At 50.5% G+C, this 23,126-nt stretch overlaps 1 protein-coding gene across 7 annotated transcripts in view; it reads right to left on the minus strand.

Annotated features, from left to right (window-relative positions):
• Positions 1-3,335: 3,335 nt before the first annotated feature.
• PBX3 (PBX homeobox 3) overlaps positions 3,336-23,126 on the minus strand; it is a 99,423-nt gene continuing 79,632 nt past the window's right edge. For 6 of the 7 annotated variants that reach the window (XM_027892994.1, XM_027892992.1, XM_027892991.1 and 3 more), the window contains 7 exons: positions 21,919-22,160; positions 17,723-17,913; positions 15,891-16,026; positions 9,922-10,087; positions 8,592-8,704; positions 7,682-7,771; positions 3,336-4,894 (listed from right to left, as the gene is read on the minus strand). In XM_027892994.1, the coding sequence (XP_027748795.1) occupies positions 4,802-4,894; positions 7,682-7,771; positions 8,592-8,704; positions 9,922-10,087; positions 15,891-16,026; positions 17,723-17,913; positions 21,919-22,160 (1,031 nt within the window). In that variant the 3' untranslated portion in view covers positions 3,336-4,801. The remainder of the gene's footprint in view (positions 4,895-7,681; positions 7,772-8,591; positions 8,705-9,921; positions 10,088-15,890; positions 16,027-17,722; positions 17,914-21,918; positions 22,161-23,126) is intronic. The other variant, XM_027892996.1, reaches the window with a different exon arrangement.

Raw genomic sequence — 23,126 nt, forward strand, 5'->3', positions numbered from 1 at the left:
ATGAGGCACAGCAATCAGCGTGTGGTGGCAGTGCAGAGGCTGAGTAATCTGGGAGCACAGCCCTGGCTCCCCCCATGCTGGGGCACACAGAGCCTTCGACCAGCCCCCTGTGTGCATCATTCCTCTTACTGTGCCAAGCCGTGGAAACAGGGAAACGGGCTCAGCCGGGGCTGCAGGACACCTGGCACAGCTGGTGCCCGTGCCCTGGCACGTCACAGCTGATTTCCCAGGTACTGCCGGGACGCAGCCCAGACCCGTGGCTCGGCTGTCAGCAAGGATAACAATGCCAGCCCCATCCTTCGCTGTCTCAGCTGCAGGAAGGAACCAGAGGCTTTGTATTTCAGGGAAGACAAACTGGGTGACAGACAGGCAGCCTGGGGTGCCCACCGAGCACAATGGCCCCCACATCCCACCCAGGATGGCCAAGAGACTGGTTCAGCTGCTGTGCCATCCCAGGTACGTCCCTCCAGCCTGGGCATGGTGGCAAGGGAGCTGCTGAGCACAAAACTGTCTCCTGCTCCACCACCAAGGGAAGGATCACTGGATGGGAATTCTAATCATATATTATATTACCGTGTCATATTAGACTAATAAAATCCTAATATGATACAGGAATGGGGAGCATATCATAACTCCTCTGTGGCTAATACAATGCAGGCAATAAATCACTCCAGGGCTTATCCTTAACAATTGTATCAGAGCTTTCTGTGTCACGCTGATAATTCAGTCCCTCTGATCTAATGGTTCACTTTTCTTCACAGTCCATATGGCAGTGACATTAAAGCTAATGAAATAAAATAAAATTTGCCAATCTTTGAAGAATTCCATTCTTTAAAAAGATGTATTTTATTAACGCAAACTGGAAACATCTTCAGTTACTTGCAGTTACTTTTATCACACTGGAAATACATGGCACAGATATGGGCAGGGCACATCCAGCTCGTGTGTGGTCACATCGCTGCGGGATCACACAGCACCGCTCAGCCTCTCACACACAGTGCCAAGGCAGCACAGCTGCCCCCACTGCCCTAGTCCTGAGGGGTACAGATCCTGCAATGCCCCAAGGTCACAATCTCCCCAACTCTTCCCTTCCTGGGCTGAGGATCCCTTGTTGCATCCAAGGCCAGATACACAGGGAGCTGGGTGCAGGGAGAGGAGCTCATCACCTGCTCCGCTGTTGGCACATGAAGGATTGCTGATCTCTGGGGGACTCTGAGGCTGTGGGGCTGCTCCCATGGCTCAGCAGGCCACAAACCTGGTGCCTTTGCCAGAATGCCAGGCCTCGTGTCTCCCCGGCTGCTGGACTTCTGATAACCCCTCCTTGAGGACACCCCAGAGCAGTGGCCGCGCTCCACCCCACGCACAGCAGGTCAGGCAGAGCTGGGGCTGCTTCCAAAAGTGGCCAGTTGAGTGGTACCAGGGGAGCACCGTGGGTCTCTCCTCCAGACACCCTCGTGCTTGTCCCAGTGACAGGTGCCTCACTCAGGTCAGTGCCAGGCACAGGGGACGGCGATTCCTGGGACGTGCTGCGAATCCTCCACTTGCTCCTGCTGTGCTCACACAGGGTGTCTGGGCTGGCACTTCCCAAGGCTGGTGGGAGCCACGGCCACAGGGCTGGTGGGCTTTGTTCTTCTGGCCCCACGGATCCAGTTGCAAGGCTCATGTGTGCCAACAGCTGAAACCTGGGCACAGGGAATAAGGATGAGCAGTCACAGGATGGGAGAGCAGAGGGTCTCTTCCCCTTGCACGAGTCGCTGATCTGCACAAGGCTCTGATGGCCCTTCGGGGTGCAGCTACCAGGTGAAACACAATATACCATCAGTAGCTTGATCCTAGTACTGGTGCTGGCAGTAAACCTCGCTGATGAGTGATCAGGCCTCAAGGATAAGATGTTTATATTTGCCGTGGAGCCATGTGTCTGTTCTCCAACGTAAGGAAAGGCCAAATTGCACTTGTAATTCAAAGGGACCCAAAGCCTTAATGCTGTAAAGCAGCAGCTAATGATGCCCAGCGGGTGTGGGGCAGGCAAGGGCGGCCCAAAGGTTGTTGATGGCCTTCCTATGAACCTCCTCAGTGTGTGACAGGTCCTTGCCTGTGGCCAGCAGAGATGTGATCAAGATGAGGGACGTCTGAGTGTTCATTACGCTGCCTACTACGCCTCCACTGACATACTTTACATTTAAAATACAAAATACCGTTTCCATTGAGATGAAGCACAAACACCGAGTGCAGGGACTTCGGCAGCTCCAGTAGCAAATGCAAACTGTTGGGTGCTTTGTCCTCAGCACGCAGAAGTCTTCAGATGTTCACAGTCCCCACGTGCCCCAGCTCTCGTTAATGATAACGAAGGCTTTGCAATGCACAGCTAGTTATTTACCTGTTTATTTAAATGCACCACCTGTAACAGAAGAAGCAATGTTCAATTCCAAAGCTGACTGAGGTGAGTCTGCTCCACGAACAAGAGCAGCAACGGTGCACGAGAGTGTGGGGTGCAGAGTCACCACAGCCCCAGCTGGACAGCCAGTGAACAAAGGTATTTGAGCAAATAACCTGATACAAGAATTGTTGATAATCAGAACCACAAGACCATTGAATCATGGAAATAATTATTCAGCCACCAAAACAACACCTGAAGGCTTGAAGAGCTGAAGAGCAGGGAAGGTGATGGCCAGTGGCTCCTCGGAGCCAGCTGAGCCCGTGGCTCCAGCCCAGCAGGGCTGGTGGTGGTGAGCTCCTCCTGCCTAGCTGCACTAACCCGAGTAGGGAGTAGTTATATTTATCAAAGACCATTTGCTGCAAGTGATTAACGTTAATTTGATTTCCTGTGAGTCAATTTCCTTGAGATATGGTAAATAGGCTATTACCTGTTATTGACCTTTACTTTATTAAAAAGACTTAAAATTAGCATTTATATATATACGTCCTTCCAAAAAAGTTTTTTTAAATAAAGAAAAATATTTTTATAATCACATTAGACTTGCTAGCTGAGGCTGTAGCTCCAAAGTTAATGCTAAATAAAAATGGTAATTAAGAGTGAATATGATGATGGTTTTTAAACTCTTTTAAAGGCCTGACCCCTTCCTTTGCCTCCACTTGATTTGTGGCTCCCGAGCAGAGCAGGGTGGCAGTGGAGGCAGGGGCTGGTGGGTGGAAACCTCTGCCCAGGACGTGCCTCTCCCAGTATTTCCAGTGCTCTCTGGGCACGAGGACACAAGGACCTGCTGGTGTTTAAAGAGATGCTCAGCTCCTGCTCCATGCCCAGCTCGCTCTTCTGGAGGCTGACACGTCTCTTCGGGCTGACTTGAACTGAGCAGGAAGAAATAACCTCAACGTTCGATCATGAAAGCAAAAAGTTTATTCATGTTTGAAACTACATATAACTACCACGAGGAAGACTTTTCAATCCAGGGTGTAATCCAGTTAGAAAGTAACACGAAACGGTTTAATACATTAGAATCACTGCCACAAATTATTTTCATGACTCAATCAGTTTCAGAATCGCATACAATACAAAAGAGAGAGAGAAAGGGCCCCTGCGACCCAGGGGGATGTACAGTACCGAATACTGAAGTCTGTATGCATTACAATTAGTTGTTGTTTTTTGCGTGGATTAGTAACAAGATGAAGAACATTCAAAATGCTTCTCAGTATTTACAACAGTTGCACTGTTTTGTGTCCAACCTAAGACCCCATGTTTCCACTTCCGCTTCTTTAGCAGTTGCCAAGGCAACCCTGATTCGTAGGAGATTACAATGTACATTACATTTCGTGGGGAAACAAAGAGTTAATTACAAGATGCAAAAAGATAAGAAAGAGACAAACTACAGCGTGAGTATCGTTCAGAGGTAGTAAGTGAGCACTCTAAGCTACAGAACATGTTGAAAGTCTATTGGTTTGTATGAGTTCGCATGAGGTAATAAAGCTGTGTTTGATTGGTGAGATGTATAAATACTCTTTTGCTACACTATGTACAACACTCCATATCACGGTGCTTTTTCCTTTCCTTTTCCTTTGTTTGTGGTTTGCTGCCAAGCAGAGGCCCCAGCCCTTGGCAGGCGTGGCAGCATCCAGCTCGTACTGTAAAACCCCGGGTCGTGGTGTGCACAGAGACCAGCAGCAAGAGTCGGCATCTCCCAAGAACAACCCGTGTCCGTGTCGGGATACAGAAAGGAGACTCAGGGTCCGGGGGGGGCTTTAGCAAGAAAAGATGATCCTGGTTTCCAATCTAATTTGTAAGACAATAGATCACAACAAAAATGTGACGAATAAGGATTCTTAAACACAACCATTGTTAACCGAAATAACCGAACAGCTCTTTTTATTCCAGCTCTGTGAGAGATATGAAAAGATGAAACACAATCAAAGTCTGCGATTCCTGTCAGCTCTCCATAGAAATATGCACACAGTTAAATTTGGGTGAGGCGGTTCTTTGTGTCTGCTCTTGCTACTGAGGTTAAGCTTGTCCTGTACTTTTACCCTTAAGGCCAAGTAATTGGCAACTGTTAGACCAACATCATTAAAACTGCTGATAATAAATTATGATAAAATAGTTACAGGGCTATAAACAATGCTAAATCTTGGCCTAATTGGATAAAGTGCTTTTTAACATTGTGTGTTTTAAGTATAAATACAAATGATTATGATACCTTTAAAAAACAGATTTACCAAGTTTTCTAATAAGACAAGGTTTTACAGTAAAGCTGTAGGTGGTTGGCTACAAAAAACTCTTTCCTTTTTCTCCTGCGACTCTGAATGCACTAATCAAGGCATCTCAGCTCAGGGAAAAAGTGTTGCTAGGAGATTAGTTAGAGGTATCCGAGTGCACACTTCCCGGCCCTTCTGTAGGGGAAGTCACAGAAGATGGAGTGGTTGCGTCCTGCCAGCCTCCATTAGCCTGCAAAGGCAAAAACAAGTCAATTGATACCATTGCACATATTAATTACACCGTACGCTGCGAGTGTGGGGCTGGCTAGCCCGGGGCTGGGGGAGATGATCTGGGAAGGGCATTTTCCTGCACTCCCTCTGGCTGCAGGATCTGTGCTGGCGGCATTAGGTGTGGGATGTGGGCTGAGCAGGGAAAGCAGGAGCGTTCAGCCAGATGTTGGCTGCAATCAGGACTGCGGAATTTCTGCAGAGACCATCCGTGCTCTAATGAGGAACATCCCTTCACCAGCACTTCAGCTTTTTCCCCTGAGAAGACAAGCCTGGGGCAGTCCACGTTTAACCCCTGCATCTCCCCTCGCTTCCCAAAGTTCAGAATGGCCTTTCCCCACCCGCGGGACCCTCCACAGAGCTGCCCCATCCGGCTCCCTGCACGCGCTCCCCCAGCTCCCCAGAGTGGGTCTGAGAGGTGGAAAGGGGCTGTTTGGATCGGTTTTCCAATTATCTCCAGAGGCAGCCCCGTTCCAGCCCCGCTCCGTGCCTCTGCCGCCGGCCCTCCCGCCTCAGACCTGCATCAGCACGAGCAGCGCTCAGGAACAAATTTGCCTTATGTCTCGGCCAATCGAGGCAATTGCTGGAATCAATGTCTGATCAGATTTCGGCTGTGGCAGACAGCTTGTCGCTACATATTTTTATGTCAGTCAAGAAGAGGGAGGCGCGGGGCTCGTGAGTTGGGGGACGCTGAGTGGAAGTGACGGGGAGGCCTCTGCAGCGCCCGCGAGAGCCGCCCCGGCCGCGCTGCCGGAGCCCCCGGCCCTGGCAGGGAAAGGTTAGCGGGGAAATGGGCTCGTGGTGCTCCGGTACCGGAACCATCCACGGCTGGGCCAGCGCCCTGGGCTGGGGGACACCATGGGGATGTGCAGGGGACCCCCAGCTGTCACCCCTTACACCCCACACCCAGCCTGGTTCCACGTTAAAAACACTGTGATCTGTCACAACGAGCGAACGCTGCACGGCTGCACCGGGGGAGAGGAGCCTCGGTAATTATCTCCTCTGCAGATGAAACAGCAAACAGAGCAGCTTCATCCTGACAAACCCAGACGTTCGGGTTCCCTTAAGCAAAATTAACAGCAACACCAACCTGCAAGACCCCAAGGCTGAACCCTCCCAACACCCCTGCGCTGCTCAGACAGACTGAACAGGCACAAAGCCTGCTCTGAATGTGGAGGCACCGCAGGTTTTTATTTTGTAAAGATACGAGAATCTACTTAGAGAAAGAAAAACTCTTGTGCAGATATGAGTCTAAAGATATTCCATCTGAAGTAAACATCATTCCTCTTTTATCCAAATTTATAAACAACAAATGTACAATATTTTTACTCAGCTTGGCAGCTGGAGGAGAGGTTGTCAGCAAGCATTCTTTTTTTCAAATAAATTAATCCTTACTCTGGTGGTTTGAGATTATGCACTGTATTATACAACAGCGCCTTATCAGGCCTCATCAGTGAAGATGGAATTCATGTCTGTAAAATGCTGCAGGCAATCACAGTTTCATATTTTATCATGTTGATAAGGATATCGCAAATTCTCTGAAGCATTTCAAAACACTTAAATGAAAAAGGAGAAATGCAACTAAAAGGCTTTTTATATGGTTTGTTGTGGGTTATTATGAGTTATTTATAAACCCAAAAAGAAAGATTTGACATTTCAAATGTAAAAGATTTGAGTATTTAATGGTACTTTTTTCCCGTTACAATTGAACATCTTCAATCACATTTTAAATCATTAATATTTACTCTCATGGCAAGTGGCAATCCAAAACAGGGGAAAAGCCTCCCCCTCCCTGTGGCTGCAGCAGCTCACCCTGGGTGTCCCCATTTCCCTTCTCCATGGGTTCCTGAGGCTGCTCAGCCCCCACACCACAATCCACAGCACCTGGGAAACACCAGGGTGAACCCCAGGACAGGGGAGAGAGTCACTGGACAAGGAATTCTCTACAGTAATTTTAGAGTCCATTAATATGACAGAAAACAAAGAAAAGTCACTTCTTAAGCAAATATGAAAAATCAAAAAAAGTGAAAGCATTAATTGTTACAGGTTGTAACTGCGAGAAGCAAGCTGGGAATGAGGGATGAGCAGGCTCTGCCTTGGAGCCCTCCCCGAGAGGCTGCTGCCTGGGGTGTTCCATCCTGGGCTCCCAGGCCAAAGGAAGAGCAGATCCCGTGTTTGTTTATCCCGGTGCCTTTCACGCAGCCTCAGGCCTGGCCCGGGCACTGTCACATCCCATCACTTACGGCCAGCGGGAGGACATTTAGCACCTATCACCATCACGCCCATAATCCCTCGATTTACTGGCATCTGTTTGCCAGACTCACTGCTCACTGCCGTTTGGAGTAACAGGGCCAAAGGTACTTCTCAGACACAGGAGAAATGGGCACCCTCAAAATGGCCAAAGGTGTGTCCAAGTCTGTCAGAGCCGGTGCTGATGCCTGGCACAGGCAGGAACAGCCCAGCACAGCCTCTGCCCAGCTGCTGGGCCAGGGAGCCTCTCTAAGTTACCTTCTAACTCATAAGGTGAAACATATAAAAATTCAAATCGTTTACAGTCACAGCTCTGCAATTTCTCTCTTCTTACACTAACAAGCCTTACAGGAGCACCAAGAGCTATTCTGTGGTTCATCCCCAAAGATGTGATATTAAACAACACTATCGAAAGAGCAATTAATACAGGTATTAATGACTGCATTTACCTGCCACTGCGCTTATGGCTCTCCAAACCACTGTTCCCCTGGGTACTCACATTTAAATTATGTGGACTGTACAGTGAATTTCCTCCCAAGCCATCATTGTATCCTCCCGTCTGATTGATAACATGACGCAGGGTATCCACCTTAAAGCGAAGGGAGACAGGATTCATCATTCCAAATCTATTAAAACATCATCACTTACAATAGGCAACATTTTGAATAATGTGAGCCAAAAGGGTTTAGCATCTTCTAAGAAAGGCAAATTTATCAATCAAGACTGACTGGCAGAATTTCAACCAATCCATGCCCATTACAGCCCATACATCTCTGCTTCTCACACCACCAAACACAACTTCCTCCCAGCACCGTGGCCCGCAGCTCCTTCCCAAGTGTCTGCAAAGTGCTGGGAATATTCACACTCCTGTCTGTGCTGGCATGTATGGAGGAGATGATGGTGTGTGTACACAGCACAGAAACCATGAAGCCAGCCCTTCTGAAAGGACTGGAATAGTGACTGACAACTAGATGTATTGTAATAGCCCTTTCAGATGCATTCTGACATTCAAATAAATAAATAAATAAATAAATAGATGAATTAATTAATAAATAAAAGTTTGTCCAATAAATGAAAAAAGGGGGCAGAAGGGGAAAGAAAGGAAAAAAAGAAAGAAACTTTCACTGGATTTACAGTGTCCATGGAAGTCAGACGCACCCAATCCCATTCCATGAGCTCAAGCCAGAGCCGAATGCATTCACAAAGCTTAAAATTTCAATCAGAAAAAAATCACTCTTTCCTTTATATTTGTGAAATTCAGTGCCAGGGTAAGAATAGGCCACATCCAGAAATATGCAGCCTCCTCTCTGCAGCGAGGCCCAGACCAGTTAATAGAGCCAGAGTAAGGCGGAATTTTTAGCCCAAACCCTACCCTGCCAGAAAGGCCCTGCTGGGGGCATTTCTCCTACCTGTGACTGCACATTGGCTCCGACTTGGGACCCCTGGTAAGAATCCCCATTCAGACTCTGCATGTTCATGAACATGTCCCCAGAATTTGGGAGGTTAAAAGAACCAGAAGAACCTGGAAAGGAAAGAGTTAGGTAGCTGAATAACAGAGAGCTGCAAAAACATAACCCCAGGACCTGAGGGCAGGGGAAGGAGAAGCAGCAGGAGCAGAGAGGACAGGCAGGGCTCGGCAGAGGGGTGAGCGTGGCCGCGGGGCCCCCGGAGCGGCTCGTCCCGGCGGGGGCTGCCCGGCTCTCAGCCCCCCATCAGAGCTGTGCTGGGCAAGCCTGGAACATCCCTGCAACCCAGGTCAGCTCTTTCCTCTGGAACAGCCTCCTGGACAACAGTAAGTTCCCATACTGGAGCTTTCCCCCAGGGGATCACTCCATCGTGAGGTGCCATCACCAAACACTCATTTTGAGCCCGTGCTTTGTGTCTCCTTCCAAAGGAAATGGCTGGCAGTCCCCAATTATCCAGTTTATTACCATCACAGGAGGAACCTTTCTCTTACTTCCTTTTGGTTAAAGTCTTTTTTTCCCCATGGACCTCCATCCCCTTTAAAAGTTGTTTATAACTAAGTTGCAGCATAACTTGACTGCAAATAGTGTCAGACACATCTGTGCTTCTGGCAACCTTTGCCCCTGGAGCCCCAAAAGGCAACTCCTCCCCTACATGTTCCCTGGCTAATGCAGTGCTCAGACTTGCAAATGTTGTCAACACACCAGCAAGATGATGCTTAAATACTGCAGCAGAACATGTGGCAGAGCAACTCCAAAATCAAGTTGCATCCTTAGATTTCTATTTATAACATTCACTCCATTTCAAGCCCTTCAGAGTTTAAACTCTAATTAGCGCATGCTAAAATATTCCTCTATTTTGTTCTTATCTTGACAATAAATTTAACAGTTCTACAAAACCAGACCTGGAGCTCTGCCCTATTTTATGTTCTTTTCAATGAATGAGAAAAGGCTTAAAATATCTACAGAAACAAAGAAGGTGCCGGAAGGCTGAGCCAGGAGCCGTTCCCACCGCGGGAATTACATGGGCCCCACTCTGCTCTCCCGTACGACTGTGGGAGCTTTGCTGTGGAACTCCTGGGCCACCCACGGCAGTGCTGGGCCCTTGTGGTCCAGCCTGGACGTCCTTGGGCTTGGCACCACTCCCCGTGCCACAATTAGGGCTGCTAAGGAGCTGCATCCTCCTCATCCCAACTGAGCCTGCTAGGGCTCCACTGGGGGTCCTTGGAGACAGATGGCCCTTCGGGATGTTCAGACACACCAGATAGGTACGTACCAGAATTTGGTGTGGTGGGGGAGTTGGTCTGGTTGTTCTGGACAGCTGCGGCCACGGCGTGCGCTGCGGTCACAGCCGTCTTTGCCGCGTAGAGATTGGCTTCTTCCTGGAACTTCCCAATGTTCTTCTTGTACCTGATTCTCTTATTGCCAAACCAGTTGGACACCTGCAGTGGAGAGAGGTGGGAAGGGTGAGGGACATGAAGCTCTTGGTTTGAAAAAGCAGGATGCTTTTGAGATGTCACGTTTGGAACAGCAGATGTGTGCCCTAGCCCTCATCCTGTACCTGCTCAGCACTAACCCAGGATCAGTTAAACACCACTATGGATGTGAGAAAGATCTGGCTCCACTGCTCTGTTGGCAAACTGAGGCACAACGGGTGCCTCTGACAACAACACGTATCCTGGAGCTTGCTGTGCCACTGAGCACACCATTGTGTCCTGCTACCACGGGCCATTTGGCAACAAAACTGTTGCAAGACCCCGAAAGCTGCTCACGGGGGACCAAGGTCCGGTTCAGCGAGGGCGAGCGGGCAGTGAGAGCAATTGTTCTTTATTTTTGGGCTGGAACAACCTTGGCAGCCCACTCACAGAATCGTGTTTGGTTGGCTGAAAATGAAAGGGATCATATAAATCAATAATGGCTGAAAAGTCACTTTGTCATGTCCCTTTGAAGATGCTGTACTGAAGCCAAGCTGGCTCCCGGGGCACCGGCTATTAACCCACGCAGGGGTCACGGCTGGAGCCGCTCAGGAAAGTTTGTACAATCTTGCTCAGGGGCTTTGTTTAACTTCAGCTGCTGTAACAGCACCTAAACAACAAATGCAGTCTGGAACACAGACAACAGCCAACATGGCAGAGACAAAAAACAACTGCAACAATCCAGCAGTAAAGGGGAAGGGACCAGCAACAGCCCCACGATTATCACTCAGCTGCAGGGCACGGCAGGGGTTGGGGTCCCGTCCCCGTGCCCAGTACAGGACCCTGCTGAGGCAGCAGGCAAATCCTTCTGTATTTGATGCAGCACAGCTTTTGTTTAACCACAATGAATGCAAAGCCTCTAGCTTTTGCTGGCAGCACAGAAGGCACCTTATACATCCTGCTCCCCAGATAATACTTCACTGTATTCTATATATTGCACTTAATATCACCTTGTCAGTCACAGAAGCAATAATACATTAATGAAACCCAGCAAATAATTATTGTGTACAATCAGATTATGCTTTATTAACAGTATCATAATTGAGGAATCTCTGCACATCAACCGTATTGTCCACGGATGTGCGCAAGACCCCTCTGTTTATGCACGCCCCTGGACCAATCAAACAACAGCCATCACTAATAAAGGTTTATTTAATTCTCACAGTAAAATTTTAATATCACCAGCAGCCTGGGGAAGCCTCAATGCGTGGATTTGCTTGACATCAGATCGTTTTCATTCTGCTAGTCCCAATACTTCTTAATCTTTAATATCAAGGCAATTAAAATTAATGGCCACTCATCCAGAGCCACTGTGGGCAGTGTTTCCTTGACATCAATTGTTTGATGGGATTACCTAGAGGTTAAACTAACAAGCAAGGTTTAATTGGAAGCAATGAGAGGAGCAGTGCTTGTACGTTATGTTTAACCCGCACACCACATCCCCAGGAATATCCAGAAATGTTAAACTCTTCCTGGGAGTGAAGCACAACCCTGCGTGCAGCACAGCACAGCACGGGGACTGCTGGAGGAGCCACAGCTCCCGGGGGAGCTGCAGGCACCACCACTGCACTCCCTCTGCCCAAGGACTCTTCGTGCCCCCAGGACACAGGGCAGTGCAGGGGACACGCAGGGGACACGCAGGGGACACGCAGGGGCTGTGGCCACAGCCAGGCTGACACGGGCAGCTGGACCTGGCCAGGAGGGGCTGGGCACTGCTCCAGAGGGCTGTGCCAGGCAGGATTTAGGATCCCTGACCAGCTGGAGCACCCCTTGCCCTGCTCTGCCACTGGCACCCCAGGGATGACCAGGACGCAGCTGCTGGGCCCCCCTGTCACCACCAGGACCCGGCTCCTCGCCCAGCCCTCTGCTCACCCTGAACATGGAAGTCCCCACCGTCACAAGCTGCCTCACAACACATTTTTCATTAAAACAAAGTATCTCTTCACATAAAAAAAACAATGAACATCTTTCTCCTCCTGATCATTGAAGGCCAATTAATTAATTGGGCTTAATTGTATATTACATTTCAAACAATACTGTTGCACTTATTTATCATGTTAATTGCAATGTTAAATAAAAAGACAATAAATTATTACTGAAATCATCAAGATGCCTAATGTGGGATTTGGGATGGGGCAGGCCTGCCTTGTGTCTCCACAGTGGCTGATTTCCTGGGATAAATCAGTGCTCATTCTGCAAAGATGCAGCTGACACGAGAGCATCACTGTTGGAATTAGGGAGCTACAGATTCATGGATCACAGAAATCTTTCCATTGTGTTTCTATGTTTGTAGCACATAGTTTATGTTCCACACCTAAAAAAATGGCACAAAGCAGGAAATGCTGAAAATCAGTGTGGCACAGCTATGATGTGTCATTTTTTCCCTTGCTTCCCACATGAAGTCCAGGGGTAAGAGCCCTCCATCCATGGCTCTCCCTGTCAACCTGCTCACAGAAACAAACTCAGAAGCAGCAAGGGCCAGAGGGGTGCTGGAAACCAGCTCCTGCATCCCTTCTTTAAAAGAATGTTAAAAATATTCCCTTGTCAGCCACATCCTTCTTTTGTTTGAAGCAGTGAAAGATGTTATTGCTGTACTGCACTGCCACGCTCTCAGCACTGGCTGTGCCCTCTCTCCAGCCCCTGTGATGGACTGATGGTTGGTTGTGACACCCTGAAAGAGGCTCATCTGCAAAAGTATAAAATATCAGCCTCATAGCCACGGTAGGGGAGAACAGATGATACAGTTTATCTCCCTCCAACATGTGCTGATGGAGTAGCTCTAAATTACAGCAAAAAATGTTCTCTGCTAAGGACACTTTTTTCCCCAGAATTACCTTTTCCATATTCTTAAAAATGAAATTGTGTGAGGTGTTCATCTTAATAGTTTGTCTTTATGCTTTTCTTAAAAAACCTTCTCTACATATTATTTTAAAAACCAATACCAAAACTGAAACCATTGATCTCCCATCTGCAACGAAACGATTCTGGGAGACAATTTTCTTTGCAGCTCAGTGAAGTGCCATGGCAGCAAGATTTCCACTGAGCGACTTAATCTGGGGGGAGGATAACCCAAAACACTCACTAATTAAGTGTTTGAGGGAGAAAATGTTCAGCCATAAATCTGTCCCCAGCACTTACAAGGCATGGAGAGTACCAGAGAGAAACACCTTGGATCATGGCTAGGAGAGGCTATGGAGGAGACTGGCTCAGCCAGGGAAGGGACAAAGTCTCTTCATCAAAGATGAGCCACCAGCTCAAGGAGTTTGGGAAGTCACCCATTAACATTATTTCTTTCTTTTCCCAGCTATTTGCTCCTTCAGGGCATTTGCAGCTTGGGAGGTAAATGGGGCACAGTGCCACACACAGCATGGTCCGAGGGGCGCTTGGTCAAGGCTGGAAATACACGCTCTTAGAGATTTTCCATGAAAATCCTGAGTAAGGTGTAGCTCAGTCACTCACTTGGATGCCATTGCTTGTCCCCTGCAAGGCTGCTCCTGCGAGGATTTCAGTGACTGCTCAATTCCCTGAGTTCTGGACTGCATCTTCCCAGTTCTGCTGCCAGCCACCAGAGCAGCGTGAGTGGGGCTGCTCCACAGTGCCTGCTCACAGCTTTTCTGCTACACGGCCTCAAAAACAGATACCCTTTTCAGTGCAGGGAAAAACAACTCCAGCCCAGTTTGACCAAGAAAATACCACCTAACCCTGCAGCACCCCCATGCAGCCTTAGGAAATCAAAGATTTGGATATCCACAGTATTCATGTTCTCTAGCTTTGACAGCAGATCCATCAGGAACTCAAGCAACCAGCTGATCACAGGCACTACCTCTCTCTCACAATTGCTCCTCTCCCATCAGATGATGGGCCCCATTTCCAGGCTTTCTGAAATCATCCTGAGGTTTCCCAAGCCATTTATAACATCTTGCCAGAGCAAAGCTCTGGTCATTGCCAAGGCCCCAGCCCCGTGTCCCTGGTGCCCTTGCTCCAGGCTGGCGATGTCACCCAGCAAGGCTGAGGATGCTGGACACAGCACTACGGAGGACGCAGTGCAGCTACTCCCATCGCTCACTCAGACTTCCTAATGGTTCAAGAAGCAACTAATTCATGCCTGTATCAAATATTAAAGAGACAAACCTATATTCCTGTCACAGGCTCTCTGCTGCTGCTGTGTTCTTGGACCATCTGCCTGCCTTTTACTTCACTCTACAGCATATACATTAAATCTTATCAAACAACCAATTAAGAAAGAAATCAGATCTATTAGCACTAGAACCAATCAGTTATGGCTTCTCAAATGTTCCATCTCATTTCCTTTAGTCACTTCAGCCTTATCTAGATCTGGTTTTTTATCTGTCCACTCGATCACTAACCCCTTCCCTGCCAGGCCCAGCTCATTGCTGGGTGTGCAGGGAAAAGCTCTTCAGCAGCTCTGGTGGGCTCCTTCCCATGTCATCTCCCCCAATTACATTTTAACAAAGCTGAAGAACTCCTGGTTTCTTCAAGTTGGTGTTGACGGTGTGGCTTTTCCTAACCACACAACAGGCTGCCTCAGATCACATGGAAGATTTCTGCAGACCACAGTGTCCTGGCACTTGTGCTCTCGTGCTGTTTGGCTGGTTCCAGGCATCCACAGCAGCCACAGGGATGCCTGAGGGCATGGGAGAGCAGCCAGGCAGCCCCCACAGCTGCCCTGCACCCTGCAGTCACTTGTGTGATGCTGACAGCGATGAAGGAGCAACGTGGGAGGGAACAAGTTGCATGCTGAATTTCCCTCAAAAAATTCCTGCCCATCACCACAGCCATTTGTAAATGGACTGGGAGAAACTGTCCCTGTCTCCATCCCGTACCTTCCCCTGGCACCACACACTTCCCACCCTGCTTGGAGAGCGGTACGTGCTGCGTGCCAAGGAACAGCCAAGGAGAGAGCAAGGCACACACACATGTCCTGGGGCAGTTCTGCCAATGTTGGTACTGTGGGTGCATCCAAAGTCAAGTAATTCCAAATTTGGGAGAGCTGGGCAGCCTTTCGTTTGAAAGATTTCAATAAATTGCCTGAATTTTTCATGCATTCAGTGGAGAGCTGTAAAGTAAATCTCAACTCAGGTCTTAATTATAAAGCTAAAGGTTGCATTGCTAATAATGCCAATAGTGCAGCCTGTGATCATTAATAGTTAACACACACGCCGCAGGCACCACTCCTCTCAAGGACCTGAAATATTGATAAGGGAGCAGGGAGGAGCTGGCACACAGGCCCTCACAACAGGAAGGGGGTGGTTGGAAAACTTGGAAACTGCCAAGGCACTTCTCTGCTACCCAAGTTCAACCTTCCCTGAGCTGTATGAGCCCGATTTGTGTGGGAGTAATTGGGGTTTCTATCATACAGGCTACAAGAAATGCAGAGGGTTTTGCTTCTGAAGCTGCCTGGCAAGGGAAGGCTCGATGGTGTCAGTGGCCTAAGCACCACTGCAGGACACCAGTCCAAGCTCTGCATGTACTTTGGCCCACACAGAAAGCAGCCACAGCCAACGAGGGTATGCTTCTCATTGGGGAGATGCTGGGGAGATGCTGGTTGTCTTGCACAAACTTCACAGGAACAGTTATGTGGTAAAAAGGGATGACAGAGGTGCTTTGGGCAGCACGTGCTCTGTACTGCTTGCCTCCACTGGAACCACCTCCCAGAGCCTGGAGAGAGGTGGCAGCACCTCAGGGGGAGCTGGGAGGTTGACACACTGTGGGGTGCAGGGGGCCAGGACCTGCTCCCCTCGCTGCTCACCTGCGATACCGTGATGCTGCATTTCTTTGCCAGCTCTTCTTTGGCTTCTTCACTGGGGTAGGGGTTACTGAGGTGAGAGTAAAAATACTCATTCAAGATTTCTGTGGCTTGTTTACTGAAGTTACGCCTTTTCCGTCTGAAATGAGAAAAGAAAAACCACAGTTGCTCCTCCTGATGCCAAGGGGTCCCTGTCAGGGTTGGATGTGAGGCAGTGGCCCTTATTTCTCACAGCTGTGCTGCAGCACAGAAACACAGCAGAGCTGTCCCAGCACCCACCCCAACACCATGGGAAGGAGCACCAGGCTGCAGTGCCATGTCCTGCACCCAGCTCTGTGGGTCTGGACTCTGCCTCTGGCTTCACACCTCTGACTCTCCCAGAGTTCATCCCATGAGGGCACAGGCCACGTTCATGTGTTGTGGCAGAAAATGTGAGGCAGATGCTGAGCCAGCAGCCTGCCTCGGCTCCTCCACACCCAGGTCCACAGCCCAGCCCAAAGCTCCCATCCACTGAGTCCCTCTGTGCCCTCCTTCCCCTCCTTCCCTTCAGCACAGGTCAGCTGGGGCTCCTGCACAGCTCCCTGGGGCGAGCACAGTGGAACAGCACAGCTGCCCTGTCCTCACATAGCCCTCCCTGAGCTAATTGGCTTTCGACACCAAGTGGATTTCAGGGCTTTGTGAGGGAGACCCATCTGTGCCCTGCCCTGCTGAGGGCTGTGTGCAGCCTGGCTCTGGCCCCACAGGTGGTGGGACAGGCACCAGTGTGTGACACCTTGTTGGAAAGGGGAGCCTTGCGGGCACACCAGCACGTGCTCCAGCCCCTGACACGGTGGCAGACGGCACGGGTTACAGTGGCAGCGCCTGCACAGCTGCAGTGCCAGCCCTCCGTGCCAATGGCTGCTCTCCCATCGGTGGAACATCCTCTGGAAAGCTCCAGTTAAACATTTCCTTGGAGCTCCTTCCCCCAGGGCTGTTGCAATCACTGCTGGCGCCCCAGGCCAGCCGGCAGCCGAGCGCAATCCCCAGCGCGCTCTTGCAGAGTATCACGATGCTGCTAACTGCACTGTATCCTGGAGCAGGCAGGCTCCCTCCCTAGAGCTATGTTTATCTCATTACTGTGCTTCCGCTCATTTTGCCTTATTTACCTTCCTCCTTTTTAAAGAAATCACTTTAAAATGCGCATCTGCAGGCTCTACCTTCGCGTTCCTGGAGCTCTCCACAGACATCTCCTCCAACTGCCTGCAATTACCCTGATTTCCCACACCTGCCAGTGACCTCCTTGTTAATAACATTATTTTGCTCTTGTTTAGCTCCTCACAGCTTTCAGGTGTGAAGCGTGAGCTGCTGGAGGAGGGAGGCTCCACATGGTGCTTGCTGCTCCTCCCCGCTTTGCCCGGCTCTGCCCGGCTCTGCAAGCTGCCAGGGCCCTGCTCTGCTGACAGGAGGCCCACGAAATGAATGGGGATGGGGACCCATATCCCACCTGGGGCTCCAAACAAATCGGACTGTTCCCATAAACCCCCTCCTAATCCTTGCCTGCCTGCCTCCCGGCAGCCTGTGGAGCCAGCAGCCCGCTCTGGCTGCGGGGATGGGCTCCAAGCTCTGGCAGCAATGTGGGTGTCTGAGGGAGGGAATACAAGTCCAGTCTTTGCACTAAAATATGTAGAAAAGCCCTCTGTGTGGGCTTCTCTGCTTTCACAGCAGCTCTAGGTGAAGGACAAGGGCCATGGGCTTTGCTGGCACAGAGCGGCCTCTCCCACACATCCCTGCACCACCAGGCCCAGAAATTATGTCTTCACCCCAGAAAGAGATGGGGGCACTTGCCTCTGCCTTACCTGGCATCGAGGAACCTTGATCTTAAAATCATTACTGCTTCACAAGTGCTTTGTTTGAGCTGCATCTGGATGGAGCTGAATTTTCGATGAATGATGCCCACCATCCTTTCAATCTCCTTGGGAGAAATGGGACGTGTCCGGCTCTGTTCTCTGAGGAGGTTCATCACATGCGTGGTAAATTCATTACATGCCTGTGGAGGAAGAAGAGGCTCAGACATGGGTTTGTGCTGTCCCACAAGGACACAAGCTCTGACCCAGCTGTTGGGGGAAAGGCAGCACTGGGAACTGAGGGATGCTTGCTGGGCCCCATCCCTCCGCACACGGCCACAGCAGCAGATCCCACACCCCCTGTCCAGGAGACACAGGGCCATCCTGGAGCAGCCAGGGGAGCCAAGTGACCATGGCACTGCTCCTTCCTGCCATGCTCATCCTTTTCCACATCCCCAGGTCCCGGTGGAGAGCAGTGGTTTGATCAGTGCCTGTCCCAGCTGCAGGAGCAGGATTGACAGGAGGTGTGAGCACACCTCAGAGCCAGGTGGGCACAGCCTGGGCAGGGCAGCCCCCTGCCCTCACAGCACTGAGGAACCCAAGACCTTTCTGAGCACCGTGTGTCCCCTCAGCGGGTGGGTTTCAGTGACGCTGTGCCCAGCCTGGCCTACACCAGGCGGCCAAAGCGCTGAGGGAAGGCACAAGGAGCCCTTAATTATCCCTCCCAGACTACGGCACATTGATACAAACTTCTCCAGGCTGCACCATCACCAGGAACCCCTTGATACGAGCCTCCAAGTGGCTGTCACACTGCTGTCCTGCCTTCCTCTCGCTGGAACCTGCTAAAAACTCTGCTAGCTCCCCTTTGCTTTCTAAAGCCAGGTTGCAAAACACCTACACAATGTGTCTGACAACCACGTTTTCAAGGATTCTCCTACGTTTCAATAGATTATGTGAGGGAAAGAGTTAAAAGTGAAAAGTTTATGCATCTAAAAACTCATAATTTCCTATAACATTTGCTGAACGTCTCACAACTTATTAAGTGAAGCCATCTATGAATGCAAATGCTGATTAGCAATTTGGCAATAGCCCAACATTCGCAGAATTCACATAGCTTTTCTTTAAACCAGTAGTTCATACATGATTAATTAGAACATCTCATTTATGTAGTGTGCACTTTAGCTCATTACTCTAAGTAAAATTCGTTAAGTATTTACATTTAGATAATTAAAATCTGGGTACACCCTTAAGAAAGATGCATACACTTCAGGCAAAGTGATTTTTTTTTCTTTACACTACTGAAAGTAAATTACAGGCTAATTTACATCCTTGCAGCACTCGTTGGAGGCAGCACTTGGTGAGGCTGGGCAAGCCCTGGTGCAGAGCCCTTCGTCTGCCACGGCCACTCGTGGCCTCTTGGCACCAGTGTGGCTGCCACGGCTCGTCCATCCTGCCACTGCCACCCCTGGATTTGTCAAGACTCTCTGAGCTCCAGATGGAGGAGTTCAACATGTCTCATCCTCACTTCCCATATGTATATTCTCTTATCAAGATACAACCCGAGCATGCAAAAGCTGGGTCCAGCCCTCTGACCACAGCAGGAGCATCAGCGTTGGCTCACGTGAGAAGCGATGCCCAGGGGGAAGGGGACACAGGCACCAAAATGTAGCAGCTTTCCCCAAGATCAGATAGCAGTTCTGACTGTCCCAAGATACAGCTGAACCCAAGACTTCAGCACTGGATGGACATTCTGGGCACGCAGCTTGCTACATTCCCCCTTTTCAGATCCGGGGAATTCAATTTTAAAGTACAATAACAATGGCAACTGTTGCATTAGAAATATTTTCAACCACGTCTTTTCTGTAAGAGATCCAGTATCAAAAACTGGACATTTCAAAGCAAAAGTGAGTTTCTTGCTTTCAAGAAGTAAAAACTTTTGCCTGATTTTACTTGACTTGCCTGATGAGACTTGGTTTGTCTACAAACTGCTTGGAGAGCCTGAGTTTAATTCATCTCCACCTGCACCTCCCCTCTGCAGAGCTGCCTCACGCAGCACGGTGGGGGGAAGCTCAGAAGACTCTGATGCTTTGTCTTGTTTCTCTTGTTTATTTATAGCGTCCAAGCTACTTGATCCCTTTTCCAGGACTATTTTTCAGGCCTCTGCTTGGTGCCCGAGACATTATTAATAATGTCAGGTTATAAGTGATGGCCTTGTTAACCTGCTCAGAAACCTTGTAGGAGCAGGGATGCTCCTGTTGCCTCAGTGCTTCATCACAGACAAGCACAGGAAGGAGAGGAAATGGCCCAAAACAGTGTTTAGGGGCAGGGGAGCAGCCAGTGCTCCGTGGGGCTGGTGGTGGCTTCCGAGCCGCCACACTTCAGTTCGGGGTGAGTTCAGGAGACATCTGTGAACCCAGGAAGTGGGTTCCCAGCTGCTCTGGGAGGCCTGGGACCCTTACAGTACTTTTGCCTACAGCAAAAAATGTATTTCAGTGTAATTACAGCAGATAGCTTTCAATATGTCATCTCTGTTATAGGAGCTGTAAATTATGGAAGGCGCTGCCTGTGCACGGCCATTTCTCCCGGCACCCGGTGAGGGAGCGCTGGGTGATGGCGTGACACACTTTCCATTTCTCTTTCCCCTTTTTTTTTTTCCTTTCCTGAGTGCATTCCCCTAACTGGCAACAAATATCAGGATCAAACTCAGCCTGGAAATCGTCCCCAGGAAGGCGCTCTGGCTCCTGCTGCCGCGGGATGGCGGGAGCGCCGGGCAGGGCTGGCAGCAGCGGCTCTGCAGCGCGGGCAGGTGCCCGGCCCGGGCTCCCCAGTGCAGGAGGGCACCCGCTCCCAGAACCTGCGGCGCCAGAGGCTGAGATGCCAAGCCCTGGCTGCCTCTCAGGCACTGTGGTGAGACAAACCGGCAGGAGACAGTTTGCTGCCAGGCTGGGGAAATTATCATATTTCTGTCGAGCAGACGTGGCTGGGTGTCAGGATCCGTGGGGAAGCGTGCATGTCTCAGAGCAGCTCCACCCCTCTCTCCTGCTCCAGCAGCACTTGAGCATCCTCCAAAGTTTCCTGTGGTGTGGACGGATGGCTGTGACATTTCAGCTGAAATCTTTGTAAATGGAGCTACAGGGCAAAAAATGCTCCTGCTTCCACCACATCATTAAACTTATTAGAGTCCAAGGATGTTTGCCAGGAACCAGCTGCAAGCACCAACCTGCCACCGCTCTGGCCCAGATCTGCTTCCATCCTGTGTCTCTGTGGCTGTATGAGACACGCTGCTGCTGTGTGGGGCTCATTAATCCGACAGCCATCCCCATCCCAGTGCTGTGCCTGCACTCGGCAGGCTGAGGAGAGCCCAGGGGTCCACACAGGACAGCTGGGGCCTTGGGGGGTCAGGGGAGAACAGGAGATTTGCACAAAGACCCTAACAGCTGTATGCCCAGTTATTTGTTCACCACTTGAACAACACAGTGAAAGAGGCAGCACGGATGAGGCAGGGCCACTGGCACCCAAGCCACGCTGTGCTGCTGGCACCTGGCAGCACAGGGCAAATGCTCCTGGTGCTACTGGTGTGGCACGTGTGGCAGGTCACCAGGCTCCAGCGGTGAAGGCAAACCCGTGGGTCTCTGCAATATGCTCTTCACTCCAAACAAAAACACCAAGTGCCAGCATCTGCCTGAACCAGGATTACCCTAGTTCCTGTCCCAGAGCCTGGTCCAGGAGCTCTGCTGGCTCCTCTCTGCTCCCTCCTTTTCAGTCTGCTCTGGCCGACCTGCCATGAGTCACAGGCCAGAGCCTCCCACCGCCTGCTCCAGGAGCCCGTGGGCTGAGATGGCCAGTGCAGCCTGTGCTCCCCAACTCACCAGACCCAGCTGGGTAACACCTCATCACAGGGAAGAGGGTGGCACCAAGTGATGGACACCTCTCCTCCTCTCTGCTGCTCTGGGAGAAGGAGAGAAACATGGGCTCGGGTGCTGCCTTTGTGCAGTTACAGACAACAGAAAACACTCGGGCATGCAAAACGCATCCTGGCCTCAGCCAGCGGCTCCTTGGAGCCCGATGGACTCCCATCGTGGCTCTTTACAGGCAGAGGGGTGGGGAAGGGGAGGAAGGGACATGATCCAGAGCGGGCAGCAGCGGGCACTTGCAAGCAGAGGAGAGCAGTGGCAGGTACACGAACAACTGAGAGACTGATGTCTGACCTGTTCATATTTCTCCAGCTCTGTGTGATAGATTTGTCTGATCTGGGTCAATTTGGCTCTGTAATCTGAGTGTTCAATAGAGTTATCTGAAGACCCTCCAGAGGCTGCTGCGGCTGCAGCTGCTGCCGCCGATCCCCCACCTTTCTCCGGACCTGAGACTCCTTCTGCCAGAAGCATATTGTCTAGTCTCATTAGCTGAGGATCGGGAGGGTCTTCCTCCTGGGCTCCTCGGATGCTCAAACCTTAGGCAGAAAAGAAAGAACAAGAGAAAACACAGTCAGTATTGCTGCATCTGCCCGGCCACTGCCCGCTCGCTGCCCGCCTGCGAGGAGCCCTCTGCAGTGCCCGCCGTGCCTGGGGCCCACGGGCACCAGCCCTGCCCTGGCCCTGCCTCTGGCACGGCCTCAGCTCCCCACCTGGCACCCCCCTCCACACCTGGTCCCGTGAAGCACAGCCTGGTCAGTGCCAAGGGGGGATGGCAGTGCCGTAGGACCCCCTCTGCTCCCACACAGAGCAGGACCATCTTCAGGAGGCCTTTAAAGGACCCTGCAGCATTTTAAACACGTCCTGAGCACCAGAGGGGTGTTCACACGAGGACAGGGACATTGGCCTTCCAGTTGTTTTCCAAGACCCAGCTAAGCCCACGTAGGGCTGCCACTACCCTGTTTGTTATTTCACTTTGGTGCAAGGCTGTGTGGTAAAAGTGCATTATTTATTTGAAAATAATTGATTTGCTTCTTATTTCCATCCAAATGGATATGAGCACCAAGTTATTCTTAGGGAGACCTGTCCCACTGGATTCCATTGCTCCCATGAGGCCCAAGCGTTGGTTTAATGTGCCTGGGGAAAAGCTGCCACTTAGTCCTCAGCTACAGGAGGCTGCAGGGGGAAAGTAAGAAGATTCTGTGGCTCCCACCAGCACAAATTCCATGGATGCAGCCACTTCCATGTGTGCCCATGGTTTCTGGCTCCACATAGGTGGAGGGCAATGATGAAGACAGAGCTGGGAGCATCCCCCCAGGAACGGCCCCAGTGGGAGTGGCTGTGGAGGCTCCAGATCCTCCACAGTGCCTGCTCCCAGATTATGGCTGGACAAGAGGGAATTCAAGTGTCCCTTGGCTGTGCAGGGACTGGGATGCTGTCACAGTGCCGGGATACTGAGTGTGTGTTTAAACCAGGATTCCACCCTCGCTGTCCCAAACCCCACG

Source organism: Empidonax traillii, unplaced genomic scaffold (genome assembly GCF_003031625.1).
Source record: "Empidonax traillii isolate 1590-97213 ecotype Southwest subspecies unplaced genomic scaffold, ASM303162v1 scaffold375:size1330703, whole genome shotgun sequence".
Classification (NCBI taxonomy): domain Eukaryota; kingdom Metazoa; phylum Chordata; class Aves; order Passeriformes; family Tyrannidae; genus Empidonax; species Empidonax traillii.